The sequence below is a fragment of the Oncorhynchus kisutch genome, linkage group LG1 (assembly GCF_002021735.2).
Source record: "Oncorhynchus kisutch isolate 150728-3 linkage group LG1, Okis_V2, whole genome shotgun sequence".
NCBI classification, from domain to species: domain Eukaryota; kingdom Metazoa; phylum Chordata; class Actinopteri; order Salmoniformes; family Salmonidae; genus Oncorhynchus; species Oncorhynchus kisutch.
The window spans coordinates 67,853,587-67,871,651 of NC_034174.2; the positions used below are offsets into that span (position 1 = coordinate 67,853,587).

The window sequence follows — 18,065 nt, forward strand, 5'->3', positions numbered from 1 at the left end:
TGCATCTCCTTCACTCAACTCAGACAGAGAGATCTTTCCCTCTGAGGGATCTTTCCCTCAGTTTGGAACTGTTTAGTAGTGTATCCTTGCAGTAGCCATACCACCGTATTCAATTAAGGAATCCTAAAAGTAGGAGAAAGTGTCGCAACCAACCAAGCTAACGAGGCATCCAGACCTTTGGACTCGCTGCTGCCACATCCAAGCTTCCTAGCAAAGTCCTATGTCTCATAAGAACATCTGATCTAGAATCAGGTTTGCCTTTTAGATCAAAAGGAACAAGATTCCACGGACGAACGGGACGGGGGGGCTGATCCTAGATTAGGAGTTGTACTCTGACTACGACGAAGGCAATTAGTTCAGCTTGGGTTCATCTTCCCCCCTATCTCTCCCTGTGGACCAGACTGCAATTACGCTGCAGAGTAGAATGCACGACGAGAAAGCCAAGGTATGAAAGAAATGTTAACCAAAAGTGAAAAGGCCGGGAGGGAAAGTACCAGCTCGCATGCGAAACGACCACGGACAACTTGAGTCAGCCAGAGACTGTCGACAGCCATCAAGCCATCAGATTCTCCAGGATGCAGTTGTTTGAAAACTTCACCCGATGGTGATGCCATTCAAGGAGAAACACTAGAGAGCGAGAGAGAGGAAAATGTGGCTAAACGTGTCCTTGGAGTTTTCCATATCTACTGTAATGTGTGGCATGAAGTTGGGAGAGAAATCCCCCTAGCTGCCATGAAAGCTGACCACGGTTGAGAGGTATGACACTTGACACCAGGCATCCACCGGTCCTTTTATTCTTACCAACACCTTAGAAAGGTTTCAGGATTTGAAACAGCTGTAGGTTAGATGACAACAGACTAGCCGAGACAACTGGAAAACCCATTGAACGCTGGTTGTCGGCTCATATGCAAACACAGAATAACTATCGATTTTACAGTCTGGATAATAAATGTTGGTCTTGAACTTTTTGAATAGTTTTTCTATATTTTCTTTATTATCTTGGCCATGATAAAAACGTTCATTTGATCTGTGTCTATATCATTTTCAGGTCCTGTTGGGTAAAAAAAGCTTTTGATTTAAGTGTGAGGTAGCTACAGTATAATCTTTCAGGTCTCCTCTTGTCTCCACAGCATTGGTGGAAAAACATTTGATTACCCTCTCTCTCCAGTGAAGTCAGATCTGGAACACATGCCCACCGCAGCGTGATCTGTGCCAATAAACCTGTCACAGTTCTAGATTGCATATAAACGTGTATTAAGTCATCTTGGTGAAAATGTGCAGGTAATATGAGGGTACTAGCCTAAACACAGGGGATTTATAAAATTGGGTAGGGCCAAAGGTCTGAGCTAACTAGACAAAGCCTACCTTTTTCAAGTTTACTGATTGGTTGCTTTTCCACCACCTGTTCCTTTGGTCTGTGGCTGTCCAGCTTAGCCTGATCAGAAGAATTTAGGCAATGTGTAGAATTCCCTGTCTATGTAACTAGCATGTACTGTACCTGTCTATGTGCTGTAACTACTCTGCATTAGGTACACTTTGTAAAGTTGTTGATTGTTTGAATTTCTGTCGAGTTTCCCCCCCTACAGTACTTATCCTTCGGTTTGTGTTTCTATTCTTGTTTCAGGGATGCTGGTGGTGATAGTTCTCCTGCTCATTGCTATAGTGGTGGTTGCTGTGTGGCCCACCTAACGAAGAGGCTGAGGGGAGCGTTTTGGACGTCGCACCGTCCGTCGGATGACCACTGAGACTGCGTGGAGAGCCTACAGGGGAGACGAGGCGCAGAGGCACTTATGCAGGTATGTATCAAGCGTGCTGATTTAGGACCAGGTTTGCCTTTTATATCCCAATTAATAAAATTACATAGACAAGGCAGACCTGATTCTAGATCAGCACTCCTAGAATGAGACGCTTGATACATACGGCCCCAGTGCTTCCAAGCCCTCTAACATACCACCCCTGTGCCCTGTTAAACACACACATACACTAATAATGACACACACACGCTCTTCCACCTCCCTCCCTCTATATTTCCTCTCTCCTTTCCCCTTGTATGAAAACCGGGTGCATTGTACTGTTCTCTACTGTACCTCGACACTTGGAGAGTTGAGCCCTGGCTTATGGGGAACCAGCAACAATGTTTTCTTTTCTTACGTGGGTGTTGGTTGGGTAACGGGTAGCACTGACCCTACTGTAGGACCTCCCATGGGGGGGGACTTTTTCTTTTCTAATACTGTCTGTGGGCTGAGAGGTCCGGGGTTTCGGGTCGCTAATTATGCTAGCTTAGCAATTCAACTCACACATATCATCTCTCACATATCTATACATGAAGTATTATTATTATATTTACCCACTAGCAGTTCTAATGCTATCATTTGTCTTGGGATTTGATCATGTTTGTAGGATAATGCCAAAACAAATAACACGTATGACTGTGTCACTTTTTAACATGAACGTGAATCAGTTTAGCTTAATGCAACCTTGTCATTTCTAATAAACAACATTTACAGTTAACAGCACAATCCATGGACTCCTTGGTGTAAAGACATTTGTGTTATATAATACTGGTAATCTACTAAGGATAATGTACTGTATCTATAGCATACTCTGCGTTCTTCCACTATGTCAATTTAAAAGCCTTGCAAATGCTCCAAAAGGTTGGGAGATGCTTGCTTGCGTCGGTGTGAACAGTCTAGATATCCCACTACTGGTCTGTGTGAACAGTCTAGATATCCCACTACTGGTCTGTGTGAACAGTCTAGATATCCCACTACTGGTCTGTGTGAACAGTCTAGATATCCCACTACTGGTCGGTGTGAACAGTCTAGATATCCCACTACTGGTCGGTGTGAACAGTCTAGATATCCCACTACTGGTCGGTGTGAACAGTCTAGATATCCCACTACTGGTCGGTGTGAACAGTCTAGATATCCCACTACTGGTCTGTGTGAACAGTCTAGATATCCCACTACTGGTCTGTGTGAACAGTCTAGATATCCCACTACTGGTCTGTGTGAACAGTCTAGCTATCCCACTACTGGTCTGTGTGAACAGTCTAGATATCCCACTACTGGTCTGTGTGAACAGTCTAGCTATCCCACTACTGGTCTGTGTGAACAGTATAGCTATCCCACTACTGGTCTGTGTGAACAGTCTAGCTATCCCACTACTGGTCTGTGTGAACAGTCTAGCTATCCCACTACTGGTCTGTGTGAACAGTCTAGCTATCCCACTACTGGTCTGTGTGAACAGTATAGCTATCCCACTACTGGTCTGTGTGAACAGTATAGCTATCCCACTACTGGTCTGTGTGAACAGTATAGCTATCCCACTACTGGTCTGTGTGAACAGTCTAGCTATCCTACTACTGGTCTGTGTGAACAGTATAGCTATCCCACTACTGGTCTGTGTGAACAGTATAGCTATCCTACTACTGGTCTGTGTGAACAGTATAGCTATCCCACTACTGGTCTGTGTGAACAGTATAGCTATCCTACTACTGGTCTGTGTGAACAGTATAGCTATCCCACTACTGGTCTGTGTGAACAGTCTAGCTATCCCACTACTGGTCTGTGTGAACAGTCTAGCTATCCTACTACTGGCCTGAGCTTGGTGGTCTAAAGCTATTCGATCTACACCCAGCATTCTTAGCCCTCTACTGTACTTCCCTAAGTCACACATGGAGCTGTTGATAGAAGTGTGTATGTTTACGCCCAGGACTCCGGCTTCAGAGACCCAAGACAGACATTGAATGATTTAAGACGATAGAGAAAGAGAGGCAGAATAGAAAAAGAACGAGTCACACTAGTGGTGACTTAACAGGAGTTTATTTCAACTGAATTCTGGATTTAGTTCTACCAGCTTGGTGTTCAGTAGTTATTGTTTCCTTCTTAAAATCACAAACATCTAAACAACCACAAACAAGTAACAAAAAAAAAAGACAGAATAAAATCCACAATGTCTCGTGTCATTAAATATATCCATATATAATAACCATAATATATTAGTACAAATTGTAAAACAAACATCGCAAAAAAATGGTTTTGCAAAGGCCAACACAGCTAAACAACATTTACAATTAAAAAGTATGAACAAAAGCAGCGTTTTGACAGGTCTGCGGTCGTAATATTTCATCAAAGCGGAGGACATTGTCAATCCATTGCTTGGAATACTGATCTAAAATGTACATCATGGGGATACAGAGACAGAATGGGAAAAACGATTGAGGTTTGATTATATACTATGTGCCAAACAGAAATACATTTACATTTAATGTCACGAGTATGGATATAACGATGAAAGGAAGTAACATGTAAATATATGTATAAATACGTGTAATATGTCATCTGTAATATTTCAATACACCAGCACAAAGCATGTGTATTTATATGACTGATCTGTACACAGAGAGAAACCGTATGGAACACAGATGCTGGCAATCAGACACTCAATGAACATCTGATTGGTTTGAAATTAAAGAAAGATGTGGTTTTAATTCATTTGGGGATAATCAGGTGATTGAATTACAGGATTTTCCCCCCCTCCTAGTCCTTGTTTCGCCCTCTTCGAATCGTTCTGAACTGAATTAATTTGACAGCCTTGTAAGAGACATTGAAGAATGTCTGCAGCTGTTGAATAGCTGCTGCTACGGCATCCATATTAGGAAGACCACTGAAAGGTTTGCTTGAAATCTGATGACTTGCTCATATGGATGCCGGACACCACTCAAGACAGAATTTTCAAGAACTCTAGAGTGGCAGGCAGTCCAGCTTGTAACATGTATATCTTATGCACAAGGGTGAGGCCTATGGATGGTTAAGTGGGGGGAGAAGGGGTATGAAGCCTAATAATGACTAATAATGCTTGTGTAATAATGTTTGGAACAGTCCACTGTCCGTCAGAGGTAAACTGCACTCTTACATTTCTCTTGCCTCAATACAACAAGAACATAAATACTGTTCTTAGGGGTGCACTCTGTCCATTCTCTTTGCTAAAATCTACAATCAATAAATTGAAGTTAATAATAGTTTTATTATCTAGATCATTTTCACATAAAAATACTACCTATACAGATTTTTTATTGTTGACTGCCAATCCCTTTTTTAGTACCTTGGGGAAGAGGCTTGTTTCAATTAGAAATGCTTGACACATTGTGATTAAAATAAAAAAATTGCATCCAAATAGTGTGAATTTAATATGACACAGAAACAATTCTGTGCCGATTGGTGAATAGCCTACAGTATTAGGAAATATTGTTCCTATGGATATGGAGAGGTCGTATACATATGTACATTGTAACGCTTTCAATTCAATATGTACCAATATCTCACTGCTTGGTTAACGTTCTCTGAAAACAATCAGATTTGTGTTGTCCACACACAGGGCCTAGTGTGGTAGCTAATCTATTTGAAACCTTAGGTATGATAAGGTTTTATATTCACATCATTGCAAATGCTTCCTTTTGGTTTTGTGTAAAGCATGTGTACTATATTATAATAGTAATGTGAATTCATATTTCATAAATGTACACCTTCAATATCAAATAAAAAAACATCTATATACTAAATCTGGGCAATATGGGGAAGAACCGCACTGCTTTCTGTCTCTTAGAAGGACTGGCTCCAAAATCACTCGATCATTAAGTATATACTGAACAAAAAAATAAAAGCAACATGTGAAGTGTTTTATGAGCTGAAATAAAAGATCCCAGACATTTTCCATACGCACAAAAAGCTTATTTCTCTCAAATTTTGTGTACACATTTGTTTACCGCCCTGTTAGTGAGCATTTCTTGTTTACCAAGATATTCCATCCACAAGACCGGTGTGGCATATCAAGAAGCTGATTAAAAACAGCATGATCACTACACAGGTGCACATTGTGCTGGGGACAATAAAAGGCAGTTTTGTCACACAAGACAATGCCACATGTGTCTCAAGTTTTGAGGGAGCATGCAATTGGCATGCTGACTGCAGGAATGTCCATCAAAGCTGTTGCTAGAGAATTTAATGTTCATTTCCATACCACATCTGGCTTTCTCACATGCGGGATCGTCTGAGATCAGCCACCAGGATAGCTGATGAAACTGAGGAGGACTTTTATCTGTAATAAAGCGCTTTTGTGGGGGAAAAGTCATTCTGATTGGCTTGGGCCTGGCTCCTCAGTGGGTTGGCCTATGCCCACCCAAGGCTGCACCCCTGCCCAGTCATGTGAAATCCATAGATTAGGTCCTAATTCATTTATTTCAATTGACTAATTTCCTTATATTGAATTGTATCTCTGTAAAATCATTAATTATTGCATGTTGCACTAATGTTTGTTCAGTATAATTTAACCAAACATTGATAAAATATTAAAACAAGTGATCCTAAATAGAGATTGAAGATCCTAAACTGAAATCTGGTTGTTATTATTCTAATAGCAGGAGTCTTTGTGGAATCCCAGACCTTTTGAATGCAGTCCATCATCTTCTTGGGAATCCAGCAATAGTATTATTAAAAACACTAACCATGAAATTAGACAGCAGCACCAGTCAAAAAGAGAGTAAGGACACGGTGTCCATATTAGGACATCAACTCATCTGACGCTGTCCTAATATGGACGCCATGTATTTGACATAAGAACCATCCTTTTTGGAGACAGGTTGACATGCAGTTTGAAACTGTACAAGAGTGTGTTAATCACCACAATTCACAATGAGCATTCATTCATTTCAGATCATTCTGAATACTGAAACCGGACAAAGAGAAATTTGTAGATTTAAAATAATATCCTCGATTAAGCTTAGTTAACAATGCTGGAGTCAAATATTTTGTACACCTTTTAAGAATGGACATTCATTTTCTTTCTTCCCATTTCACTGTCTGCATCTAGGGGCCAACATTCAATCAAATGTACAATATGTCACACCCGTGATATAATAAAAAAAACGTAGCTAGTTACTGTGCGTTTTATGTCACATACACATACGACCAGGCGAAGCGCAAGGCAACCTATTTGATAATACATGAAACGTGCATTTCCAAGGCGCAGAACCAATGTTATTTTATGGCACTTTTTACTGCACTGCCAATAGGATACACAATTTCAACACAAAAAAAAAAAGTTGAAGTGAGGACGTTTGACGATGCAGGCTGGTTTGTCAGTGATATTATTAGCTGACCCTAAAAACGACAGAAAACAGAGCATGTGATAATGCAGTGGCTTGATTGGTGGTGTCTTCGCACCAGCACAAAATGCTCATAAAAGAGGGTTATGAAATATCAATATGAAAAAAAATGAAAACGCAAATAACTTTATATATACTGGTAATAGGTGCAAACTTGGCAAATCCACAGAGACAAATCTCGAAGGAAAAAACAACGAAGCAATGACACCTGCAGCGTGAGCTCCTTCACAAAAGTCCACTAGAAAAGATCTTCTCAATAATATTCTCTTCGTGCTTCTACTCGAAAAAGTAGCGACAACGCACAGGCCCTTTCTGTCCTTCCTCAGTCTCCCTCACTCTCCTCTCGTCCTTTTTCAACACCCACTCGTCCTTTCTCCTGTCCCGCGTTCCATTCCCTCGCTCCAGGCGTCGTCCGTCCTTTCCGCCTATGCCTTCTTGCACTTGCCTTTCTTCTCACGTTGCTGGAACTTCCTCAGCCGACGGGCCCATGTGTCTCTCCACTGGATGACCAGGGAGCCCTTATCGGCCACCACTCCAGACTGCCCTGGAGAATCCTCATTGTTACCCAGGAGCAGGTACTTCTTCCCGGTCTTGATCTTTGGACACTTGCACGCCACATCCTTGGCCCTGACCCACAGGAACTGGTCGCCGCGGCGGATGCGGCTCTCGCCCTGCTTGTAGACAGAGATGATGTTGACGGTGAACTTCCACCACTCGCCCGCCTTGTCCGCCTTCAGAATGTGCACCTGGACAGCTGGGGAGGAGAGAGAGACTTTAACCGAAGAGTTATTTACAATGTATTTTTGTTATGTCTTTGTGTGCGACTCAATACTAGCATTAGAATTTCCTGCTCAATGGGATACACAGTACAGTGCTGTTATTCCTATCTCTATCACTGGGGTTCGTGCCTGTATCACAGACTTCAATTACAACCCCATCCATGTCCTCTTGGCACAGGAGAGCAACCCGGTCCTTATCGTCTGCTCCATTCCTTCCTGCTATCCTGACTGTGACCTTGCTCTTTTTCTCTAGACCGACAAGCCATGATCCCAGCAACAGTTGCTATGTCACCCTGGGACAAAATAATTCAGTTTGACCGAGTCAGACATTTCCCATGGAATCCCTTTTCCTTCTTGCAAAAACTTTGCCAAGACATCTCTCTCTCATCTCTCTCTCTCTGGCCGTTCTGTATAACTGGAGGGAGGGAAAAGTGCTAGTGTGAGTGTATCTCCCACTACAGATGCAGGATCTTAATTTAATCACCCTGTTGCAGGTGAAGTTTCCTGCAACATAGGACATTTAAAACTTGTAGCGCCTTTGAGTTTTAAAAAGGTTTCTACTGTTTGTAATTTAAACTTTGTAATTTCAGATTTGATGTTCCCTTACAATACAAAAATGTCCATTAATTATAATCCACATAGTAATTTACATTTCCTGTTGCTATAGGATTATTTTCCTGCTGTAGGAGACTGGCTCACATTAAGATCCTACATCTGTAAGTCAAGTATGGGTATCAGACAGACAGTGAAGCCTCTGTGTCCACTGGTCCATGTGCGTCTCCAGTCAGCGCTACTGGCTCCACAGACTAGCACCATGAGACGCTGTAATCACTACTGTCCAAGCGGCATTACAGGACCATGAAAACACCATAACTGACAAAGCCTCAAGGGCAGGGTTCTGTTCTATTCTCTTTATTAAAAAAAAGTGAGGTTGGCTTCTCCATTTGGCGCTGATTCTAGTGGAGTCATCAGCAACTACCTACTCAACCGGCCCCAGTGGACAGGAGACTGGACCTGTAACCTAACCAGACGCCCATCAGAGGCTTGTATCCTCCAAGGGAAATGCTGTCAAGACAAAGTCGTCCGGTAGCAGATCCAGCTCCACGTCCATTATAGATGTCAGGCGATTTGATTTGGGCCGTGATTAAGAGGCAGGGATGGGCTGTGAGGAGATGGGTTTTTGGGGGAGCAGCTCTGTGATAGTATGAAGAGAGCACTACGTTGACAATATGTTCCATTGCTCACCAACAGCTCTCAAAAGCAGCATAAATCACCTTAAAATGTAACAGCAGTCGTTAAACCAGGGGTCATTCGCTTAACCTCCTATACACACAAACTGACTATCACTGAGCGTGAATGTAATGGCTCTCTCAATGGCTCCAAATGAGACGTGTCCTGCACTGCACTGCAGATTTGACGCCATGCATGGTAGATCACAGGGTTATCGAATAGGGCCCTGGTGTTCTTTTCTGCTAGCATTAGCATTCCTGGTGTATTTTACTGTCACTATTAGCATGGGCATTGGTTGAACTGGCTGTTGACCTGGTGGTGAACCCTATTGGTGCCCTCTGTCACCCTGTCCTTCCCTGGTGTCACCACTGGAAGGCGCTCTCTGTTTGTGTTTGCACAACAACACAGGGTGAAACCCTGAGAGACCAAACTGTAAATAACTTAACCTATTGTTAAGCCCTGTTCCACTGTCATTTCAGGCCTTTTGTATGGATAAATTGCTGTATCCAAGTGGTTCTCTATGGGGGTTGGAGTGTGTCTGCATATTATCCAGCATAGACCCAAGGCACAGCGAGACAATGCACTCCTAATGCTCTCCGCCACACCGGGACCCTCCAGTAAACCTTCCTGAAGTGTAAAGTGCGAGGCGAGTCTTATCCCTGTACAGGACCAGTACAAAGCCCCCCTGAGGTATGGCGAGGCAGGGAGAAAGTGGATTAGACCCAGGCCTTGGCAGGGAGGCCGGCCCCAGGGCAGGTTAGGGAGGTCTGCGTAGGGCTTGGGTAATGTTGGAGAGGGCCAGGGGGGAAGCAGAGGAAATTGCCTGTAATTGGACATTGAGGAGAACAGTAAGAGTAAAACAGTGGGGGTTCCCTTACTGTCACCTGCTCTGAAGCCCAGGAGCATGTACCCTAACCCCACTGTGGACTATTACACACACACACACACCATGCCTTCCCTGAGGCATGCTGGGGTGGTGCTGGGATCACTCATCAATACCAGCAGGTCCCCTCTACACACTCCTCCTCCGGTGCCTGCCAGACCTGCCCGCCTGTGAGAGACTAGGACGGGGGTAGAGGACACTCCCTGTGTTGTTGAGCTGCGCTCTCAACACTGCTGAGTCTGAGCTATGGTGAGACACACTATGATGTCTTGATGACATGCACCTGGGATGCACCTGGGTAGGGTCCCACCTCACTCCCCATCTCCTCTCCCCTATGGGTCTTCAGTGGGCACTGACAAGCTCTGACTTATAGACAGACTTATTTTCAGTGTATAAGGGTAAGAGTTTGTACAGCTGAAGACCACAACACATCACTGGGCTTCCCCAGGACAGAGTGTGTCTCCCTACGGGAGTCCATTGATTCTTGCGTGGGCCTGAGAGGAGAAACATGGCCCCGTTACACTCCATTGGAGGTGCATGTTCCAAATCCTCCACCGAGGGCTCCTAATGCCTGACTCACTGGAGACCCTAACTAATACACCTCCTTCACACATGAGCTCCGCTGCCGGGGATCAATGATCCACAGATCTTTTGTTTTTTACCACTCATTAAACCTGCTCGCCTACAAATGGCTACAAACTAGATACTGTGGTGCAGGACTTTTCTTTATTTTGTATTTTGTATTTATTTCACCTTTATTTAACCAGGTAGGCTAGTTGAGAACAGGTTCTCATTTACAACTGCGACCTGGCCAAGATAAAGCATAGCAGTGTGAACAGACAACAACACAGAGTTACACATGGAGTAAACAATAAACAAGTCAATAACACAGTAGAAAAAGAAAAAAAGAGTCTATATACATTGTGTGCAAAAGGCTTGAGGAGGTAGGCGAATAATTACAATTTAGCAGATTAACACTGGAGTGATAAATGATCAGATGGTCATGTGCAGGTAGAGATACTGGTGTGCAGAAGAGCAGAAAAGTAAATAAATAAATATATTTGCATATACATATGCATGGCAAGCATTTACCAAACACCACACGGTAGAGTATTTTCACATCTATAAACTTCCATCTTTTTTTTTAGCAATTGCCTCTTAAAGAGGACACCATTCTGTATACATCTGGCCCTTCTTTGGACACTGTGCTAACAAACCTCCAAACGAGCTTCAACACCATACAACACTCCTTCCGTGGCCTCCAACTGCTTTTAAATGCTAGTAAAACTAAGTGCCGATTGCTGCCTGCACCCTCCCGCCAGACTAGCGTCACTACTCTGGACGGTTCTGACCTAGAATATGTGGACAACTACAAATACCTAGGTGCCTGGTTAGACCGTAAACTCTCCTTCCACACTCACATTAAGCATCTCCAATCCAAAATTAAATCTAAAATCGGCTTCCTATTTCACAACAAAGCATCCTTCACTCATGCCACCAAACACACCCTCATAAAACGGACTATCCTACCGATCCTCGACTTCGGCGATTGTAATTTACAAAATAGCCCCCAACACTCTACTCAGCAAACTGGATGCAGTCTATCACAGTGCCATCTGTTTTATCACCAAAGCCCCATATACTACCCACCACTGTGACCTGTATGCCCTTGTTGGCTGGCCCCCACTACATATCCGTCGCCAAACCCACTGGCTCCAGGTCATCTATAAGTCTTTGCTAGGTAAAGCTCCGCCTTATTTCAGCTCACTGGTCACCATAGCAACACCCACACGCTCTAGCAGGTATATTGCACTGGTCATTCCCAAAGCTAACACTTCCTCTGGCTGCCTTTCCTTCCAGTTCTCTGCTGCCAATGACTGGAACGAATTGCAAAAATCTCTTGAGTCTTTTATCTCCCTTTCTAACTATAAGCATCAGCTGTCAGAGCAGCTTACCGATCACTGTACCTGTACACGGCCAATCTGTAAATAGCACACCCTACTACCTCATCCCCATATTATTACTTACCCTCTTGCTCTTTTGCACCCCAGTATCTCTACTTGCACATCATCATCTGCGCATCTATCACTCCAGTATTAATGCTAAATTGTAATTATTTTCGCCTCTAGGGGCTATTTATGGCCTACCTCCCTACTCTTCTACATTTGCACACACTGTACATAAATAGAAAAATCGTTCTTTTATTTTATTGACTGTTTGTTTATGTGTAACTCTGTGTTGTTGTTTTTTTCGCACTGCGTTGCTTTATCTTGGCCAGGTTGCAGTTGTAAATGTGAACTGGTTCTCAACTGGCCTACCTGGTTAAATAAAGATGAAATAAAATCAAATAAAAAAGAGCTGCAATGAGAGAATTTAAGCCACTTTTCATTTGTGGCACAGGGGATTCCTCCTGACACCATGCCTGGATCCAACCCCTCAAAAACTCAGGAACAATGCCTGGGCCGTCATTCATTCAATCTGCCAAGGTATTTTCAGGCAGGATGCCCCTTCTTGGTTGACTGATTTAACAGACTGGCTTCAATCAGGTCGGGGTCAAACCTCCACAACCTTCACCAGGGTCTTAACCACCTAAAGCACCTTTTCAACCTTTCAACCTTTTCAATGACCAGGGCAGCCGGATGGGATGGCCACAGGAATGCCTGTCTGAAAAGGCCCATCCCTTAAGTTCCCCTTAATGAGGACCTTTAGGCGCGCACCCCAACTGTCCGTCACACCAACTTTACTTTATCCATTATCCGCCTTGCCCTTAAATACCTGCTGGGCTGTCCATCATCCCGGGAACCCCCCTCCCCTTCGCACCCTCTCTATCCTCACACCCTAAGCTCTTCTCTCTGATGGCTTGCCCCCCCCCCCCCCCCTTTGTTTGATCCTTTGACTTTCTTTCTTGAAAAGCTGGAGTAAGCTGTCCCTAGAATGCCCAGGAGCTGTAGGATTGTCCTGCGGGGATGCCTGGGCTTGGTGCTGGGTGTTGTAAATAAAGATGTAGCTAGCTACTTGAGCTAGCTGAGTTCCCAAGTCCACCAGGGCTCAGGAGGCAGCGTGAGCTTCTACTGTAGGATTGTAGACTGTACAGAGGATTGAACTCAACTCACCGTAATCTTTCTTGCAGTATTTCTTCATGTTGATCTTCAGTTTGCCTTTCGACGCCTTGCAATAGGAGTCACAGTCTGAGAGAGAGAGAGAGAGAGAGAGAGAGAGAGATCCACACTAGGTTAAAACAACTAAAGAGGGAGCAACACAAACTGTGGAAAAAGACAAAAGTGACACTACATCTCCTTCAGAATTCCTTGCGATACGCATCTGCCAGGTTCAATTGTGTCTTCCTCTAATAGGGCTTATGGTGCATTGAGAGGAGTGGTGGCCAATAGAAATGAGACAGACAAAAAGGGTCCCGCGGCTGCAGGCGACCGCCCCGGCCCTATAGCTCTGATGGGAGGACCTCTGGACTGCTGCTTATTGTGCCACCGCTTCAGAAAACCACTCAAATTAACCCCCCCAATCCCCATGCCGACCGCCACCCAACATCCCCCTGTCAAAGTGCCAGTTTGGGACTGATTAAGGCCTGTAGAAGTACTCCCAGCCCCCCAACACCAATAGCTGCGGGAAGTAGGGGTGCTGGATATGCTGCATCGCCTGTTGATAAATTAAAATAATTTTGCCTGAAATTATATAGTACTCTTGGTTGAAAAATCCATCCCCATATACTACACCAGGGAGCATAATTTAGCCGCAGAATCTCAATATCCAATATCTCAAAGTTTTATCACTTACAGTTGGGAAATCACTCTCGTCAAATATAGAACAAGACTAGCAGTTTGACTATTAAACTCATGGGTACACTAGCAATAGATGCCAGTCATGACCTAAATGGAAGCTGCCATCTATGGATTATACATCTATGGATTATACATCTATGGGTTATACATCTATGGTTGGTTGCGGCTGTCAGTTTGCCTTTTTCCAAATACAGCCGGGATAAAAACGTACAGGTAAAAAGAGAAGACTAATCTGTCTGTAGCTTAAAAAAACTCAACTTTGAGCAATTTTGAGTGATTCTGAGCAAACAGCGCTGTTTTTCAAAAGTAGCTCATCTTGAGATATGACTATTGACACGAGCGCATCGGCCATCACCGGTGAGTAGCCAAGGCTTCATCTTCATCATTGGGGGGTGCCACTGAAAAGTCTATTTCGTAACCTACTGTAGCCAAAATGTAAGAGATAAACGCAGACAATCTGTACATTACCTCAGAAATAAAATGTTGACTGCCAGTCGTTCGCTCGATTTAGTTCCAAATTTATGGACGAGACCCAGTTGTTCTTTCTATATGTTCCGTTGCCATGGTCGCTGACAACCTTCTTCTCCCTTTCTAGCTAGGACAGTCACGAGCTCTGCCTCCAGAATAACAGCAAAGTAGCCGCATTTGTGTTTGTTTAAGCTGTATTCTTATTGACATTCATTTGGATACATCCATAACGATTTTGCCTGGCATAGCTAGAAAAGCCTGCCTTCTCGTCAGGACACTCGACACTGTTCATTACGAGGAGACCGCATTGCAGAGCAACACTAGAATTGAAGCTGGCTAAATACACTGAACAAAAATATAAACGCAACATGCAACAATTTCAAAGATTTTACTGAGTTACAGTTCATATAAGGGAATCAGTCAATTGAAATAAATGAATTAGGCCCTAATCTGTGGATTTCACATGACTGAGAGTACAGATACCTTTAAAAAAAATAAGGTAGGGGTGTGGATCAGAAAACCAGTCAGTATCTGGTGTGACCACCATTTGCCTCATGCAGCGCAACACATCTCCTCCGCATTGTGTTGACCAGGCTGTTGATTGTGGCCTGTGGAATTTTGTCCCACTCCTCTTCAATGGCTGTGTGAAGTTGCTGGATGTTGGCGCGAACTGGAAAACTTTGTCGTACATGTTGATCGAAAGCATCCCAAACATGCTCAATGGGTGACATGTGTGGTGAGTATGCAGGCCATGGAAGAACTGGGACATTCTCAGCTTCCAGGAATTGTGTACAGATCCTTGCAACATGGGGCCGTGCATTATATGCTGAAACATGAGGTGATGGCGGTGGATGGATGGCACAACAATGGGCCTCAGGATCTCGTCACGGTAGCGGTATGTATTTGAAATGCAATTCTGTTCATTGTCCTTAGCTAATACCTTCCCATACCTTAACCCCACCGCCACCATGGGGAACTCTGTTCACAACGTTGACATCAGTAAACCGCTCGCCCACACAACACCATCTGCCCGATACAATTGAAACTGTGATTCATCGGTGAAGAGCACACTTCTCCAGCGTGCCAGTGGCCATCGAAGGTGAGCATTTTTCCACTGAAGTCGGTTACAATGCCGAACAGCAGTCAGGTCAAGACTCTGGTGATGTCTACAAGCACACAGATGAGATTCCCTGAGACGGTTCCTGAAAGTTTGTGCAGAAATGATTTGGTTGTGCAAACCCACTGTTTCATTAGCTGTCCAGGTGGCTGGTCTCAGCCGATCCCGCAGGTGAAGAAGTCGGATGTGGAGGTCCTGTGCTGGCGTGGTTACACGTGGTCTGCGGTTGTGAGTCCGGTTGAATGTAATGCCAAATTCTCTAAAACGATGTTGGAGGCAGCTTATGGTAGAGAAATGAACATTTAATTCTCTGGTGGACGTTCCTGCGGTCAGCATGCCAATTGCACACTCTCAAAACATAATAATCTAATCTAATCTGTGGCATTGTGTTGTGTCCCAAAACTCCTAATTTAAGAGTGGCCTTTATTGTCTTCCAGCACAAGGTGCACCTGTGTAATGATCATGCTGTTCAATCAGCTCCCTGATATGCCACACCTGTCAGGTGGATGGATTAACTTGGCAAAGGAGAAATGCTCACTAAACAGGAATTGTAAGGACAGACGCTGGGAGACGAGAAGCAGGAACAGCGAGTGAATATTTAATGAAGAAACACAGGAAACAAAACACGAACAGCGTCTGGACAAGGGACACATAACATTAATGCTGACTCTGGAAATAAACTAAGGAAGTAGGGGAGGTAATTACTAATGTGAGTCTGTCCAGGTGAGTCTGATGAAGCGTTGATACGCGTAACGATGGCGACAGGTGTGTGTAATGATAAGCAGCCTGGCGACCTCGAGCGCCAGAGAGGGGGAGCAGAAGCAGGCGTGACAGGGATGTAAACCAATCTGCACACACATTTTGAGAGAAATAAGCTTTTGTGCATATGGAACATTTCTGGAATCTTTTATTTCATCTCATGTAACAAGGGACCAACACTTTATATGTTGCATTTATATTTTTGATCAGTATAGTTTGTTGCTAGCGAACCTGGCAATATGACAACCGAATTCAAAAATACCAGTTGCTGAAAACAGCTGGTCAAACCAGAAACATAAGTGAGGATTTGACAGCATAGCGCCACTTGCATCAGGACTACAACAGTGTGGATTGGGAAAATGTATGTTCATCACTCACCACGTTAGGTCATCAGATGCTCCCAAAAATGATGTCTTTGCAAAAAAAAATCTATGCTACTATAGCTAGAAAACTTTTCCCCTGTTGAACCTGCATTTACAATGTATACAATTTCAGTATGTGTGGTTTTTGGTTTAGCTTTTTGTAACTTTGTAGCAAGTACGGTCTGCATGTGTCGGCGAATATTGCGTAATGATTGCAAGGTGTCCCCGATATCTTTTCCAACTGTCCCGTTATCTGGTTTTAATGTCCATTCTAGAATTACCTTCTAACCAATCAGAAATGAGTACTCAACCATGCTGTGGATCCTTTTAATAATGCACAATCTGTGTGTGTGTATATAGATATATATCATTACGCAATATTCGCAGACACATGCAGACCGTACTTTTTTGGGAGCATCTGATGACCTAACGTGGTGAGTGATGAACATACATTTTCCCGATCCACACTGTTGTAGTCCTGATGCAAGTGGCGCTATGCTGTCAAATCCTCACTTATGTTTCTGGTTTGACCAGCTGTTTTCAGCAACTGGTATTTTTTAATTCGGTTGTCATATTGCCAGGTTCGCTAGCAACAAACTATACTGATCAAAAATATACATGCAACATATAAAGTGTTGGTCCCTTGTTACATGAGATGAAATATATATATATATATATATTTATATATATTTATATTCCTCCTAATAATGTACAATCTGTGTATATACATTTCTCCTAATATTGTACAAATGTGTGTCTCTTCCTTGGCCTAGGCTATTGTTTGCATTCAAGACCAGATCATTTTTATTGCTCTCAGTTTGTCAGTGTCAGGTCACGGTCACGGTCATTTCGGTGTGGTATTTAAAAAGATGATGCAAATGTTTTCTATCATATAAATGACGTTAGGCAAAATAAAATCCAAACCCATACTAAAAAAACTCATGTGGAAATCCTCAAAAGGCCTCTACTCAACGTATGGCATTATGCAAATACAATTAGAGAAGCATCCAATGCTTTATTATTTATATATATATATATTTCTAAATATTTTTTTGGCACCCCCAAATCAATACATCTTCCCGTGGCTATGCCAACTCTTGTCAACTCAACCGCTATGTCCCTCCTAACCCCCCTTTTCAGACCCCCCACCGACTTACTCTCAGGCCCCCACCGACTTACCCCAACTCCCATTCCTTTTCAACTCGCCCCCCAAACCCACCCTTCGAGACCCCCCCAGGGCCGTGTCAAGCTTTGGCATTTATTGCAATAGGGGAACCTAGGGGTGGTGGTCCCAGTGATGGGTGGGAGGAGGGGAGGTAGAGGGTCATAGTCACGACAAAGGGAGGTCAGGAAGGAAATTAGCGGCCCATGAAGCGTTAGCCAAAGCTCTTTCTGGTGTCCACTCCTCCACAGTGAACAAATAAATACCTGACAGAGCTAGGGCCCGGCCATGGGCCTCATTTATAACCATTGCGTACATTTCAGACTAAATATCTGCATGTGCA

The 18,065-nt window shown here is 43.6% G+C and overlaps 2 protein-coding genes across 2 annotated transcripts in view; one reads left to right on the top strand and one right to left on the bottom strand.

The window, feature by feature from the left end:
- The window catches only part of LOC109888541 (syntaxin-8-like), a 43,224-nt gene extending 40,708 nt beyond the window's left edge, over positions 1-2,516 (top strand). The window contains exon 8 of the mRNA XM_020479711.2: positions 1,625-2,516. Within this exon, the coding sequence (XP_020335300.1) occupies positions 1,625-1,689 (65 nt within the window). The 3' untranslated portion in view covers positions 1,690-2,516. The remainder of the gene's footprint in view (positions 1-1,624) is intronic.
- Positions 2,517-5,915: 3,399 nt separating this feature from the next.
- LOC109892823 (netrin-1) overlaps positions 5,916-18,065 on the bottom strand; it is a 96,294-nt gene continuing 84,144 nt past the window's right edge. Inside the window, exons 6-7 of the mRNA XM_031831240.1 lie at positions 13,171-13,245; positions 5,916-7,919 (exon numbers count right to left, since the gene is read on the bottom strand). Coding sequence (XP_031687100.1) covers positions 7,591-7,919; positions 13,171-13,245 — 404 coding nt within the window. The 3' untranslated portion in view covers positions 5,916-7,590. The remainder of the gene's footprint in view (positions 7,920-13,170; positions 13,246-18,065) is intronic.